Below are 1,043 nucleotides of genomic sequence, written 5' to 3'. Positions count from 1 at the left end.
TTGCAATGACAATCTTCCTTCCTGACCTGCAGATGGTGCTGACACATGGTGAGCTGTTGAGTTTTGTCTTCCAACAACTTTTCCTTCTGCTCTAGGAGTTCACGTGTATTTGAAAATTCTCCGAGTAACTTGTCCTTTTCCTTTGACAACTAGAAAGTAAGTGCACACCCATTAATAAAGCACACTTGAAGTGTTCCAAAAAAACTAAACATATTTTCTAATCCCTTAGTCTAGAAGCAACAGCCAAGACTAAGTGACACCAGTTAACAGAAAGTGCTTTGTATTAAAACAACTTTTCACCTACCATATTGATTTTGTCATGCAGGAGACTCTCATTGGAGCACACCACCACCATGCCATCCTCCCCATCATCTACACCACACACGTTGTTCACCCCCAGGGACCCCACGGGGTGAAGCTGGAAAGGGGTTGACACACCCACAATCTGACTCTCGTGTGTCACATAGCAGAATTGGAAAAATTCACCAGCATCCTTTGGTAAAGACTTCGCTGTTGAAATATTGGAAGAGTTCAGAAATCCATTAACACAGGTGATTTACTTGCTAGCTTGCATAAAACAGGTGATTTGCTTACTTTATTAACACATCACATAATACAATATAAAATTGATATACACAACAGTCTAAAAATACTAACCTTTAAATACTACAGTTATAGGCAGCTGATTTGTTGTGTGATCTTTGCTTGGTGTAGGTGCCCATTCATAACAGAGGTAATCCTGTGGTGACCCAAAGCCTACTCGGTAAAGTGCTACACGATCGGAGGATTTCGCAGTCACACTTGGTGTTAGCACATATGAGACAGCAATGTCAGAGTCAGCTGTATAAGTAGCCTGGATGTTTTGAAATAGTACCTACAAAGAGAGAGATTGCAACTTTATTGAATATAGTTTCACCTAAAATGAGATATGCTTAGCCCCTATTAACTGCTTGTTTGTTCCCCAGCATCAAATACAGCAATGACAACAAAAGAAAGACATGATTTTTCAATTTTCATCAAGGCAGATTTTGCTTGTAGGCACT

The 1,043-nt window shown here is 40.0% G+C and overlaps 1 protein-coding gene across 1 annotated transcript in view; it reads right to left on the bottom strand.

Annotated features, from left to right (window-relative positions):
* LOC119586429 (tax1-binding protein 1 homolog) overlaps nucleotides 1–1,043 on the bottom strand; it is a gene marked incomplete at both ends in the record, with an annotated part of 6,021 nt that overhangs the window by 523 nt on the left and 4,455 nt on the right. Inside the window, 3 exon segments of the mRNA XM_037935156.1 lie at nucleotides 27–149; nucleotides 305–510; nucleotides 658–874. Of these exon segments, the coding sequence (XP_037791084.1) occupies nucleotides 27–149; nucleotides 305–510; nucleotides 658–874 (546 nt within the window).

Source organism: Penaeus monodon, chromosome 21, assembly GCF_015228065.2.
Source record: "Penaeus monodon isolate SGIC_2016 chromosome 21, NSTDA_Pmon_1, whole genome shotgun sequence".
NCBI classification, from domain to species: domain Eukaryota; kingdom Metazoa; phylum Arthropoda; class Malacostraca; order Decapoda; family Penaeidae; genus Penaeus; species Penaeus monodon.
The sequence above is the reverse complement of the archived record's forward strand: the minus strand, read 5'-3'. Positions and strand labels throughout refer to the sequence as shown.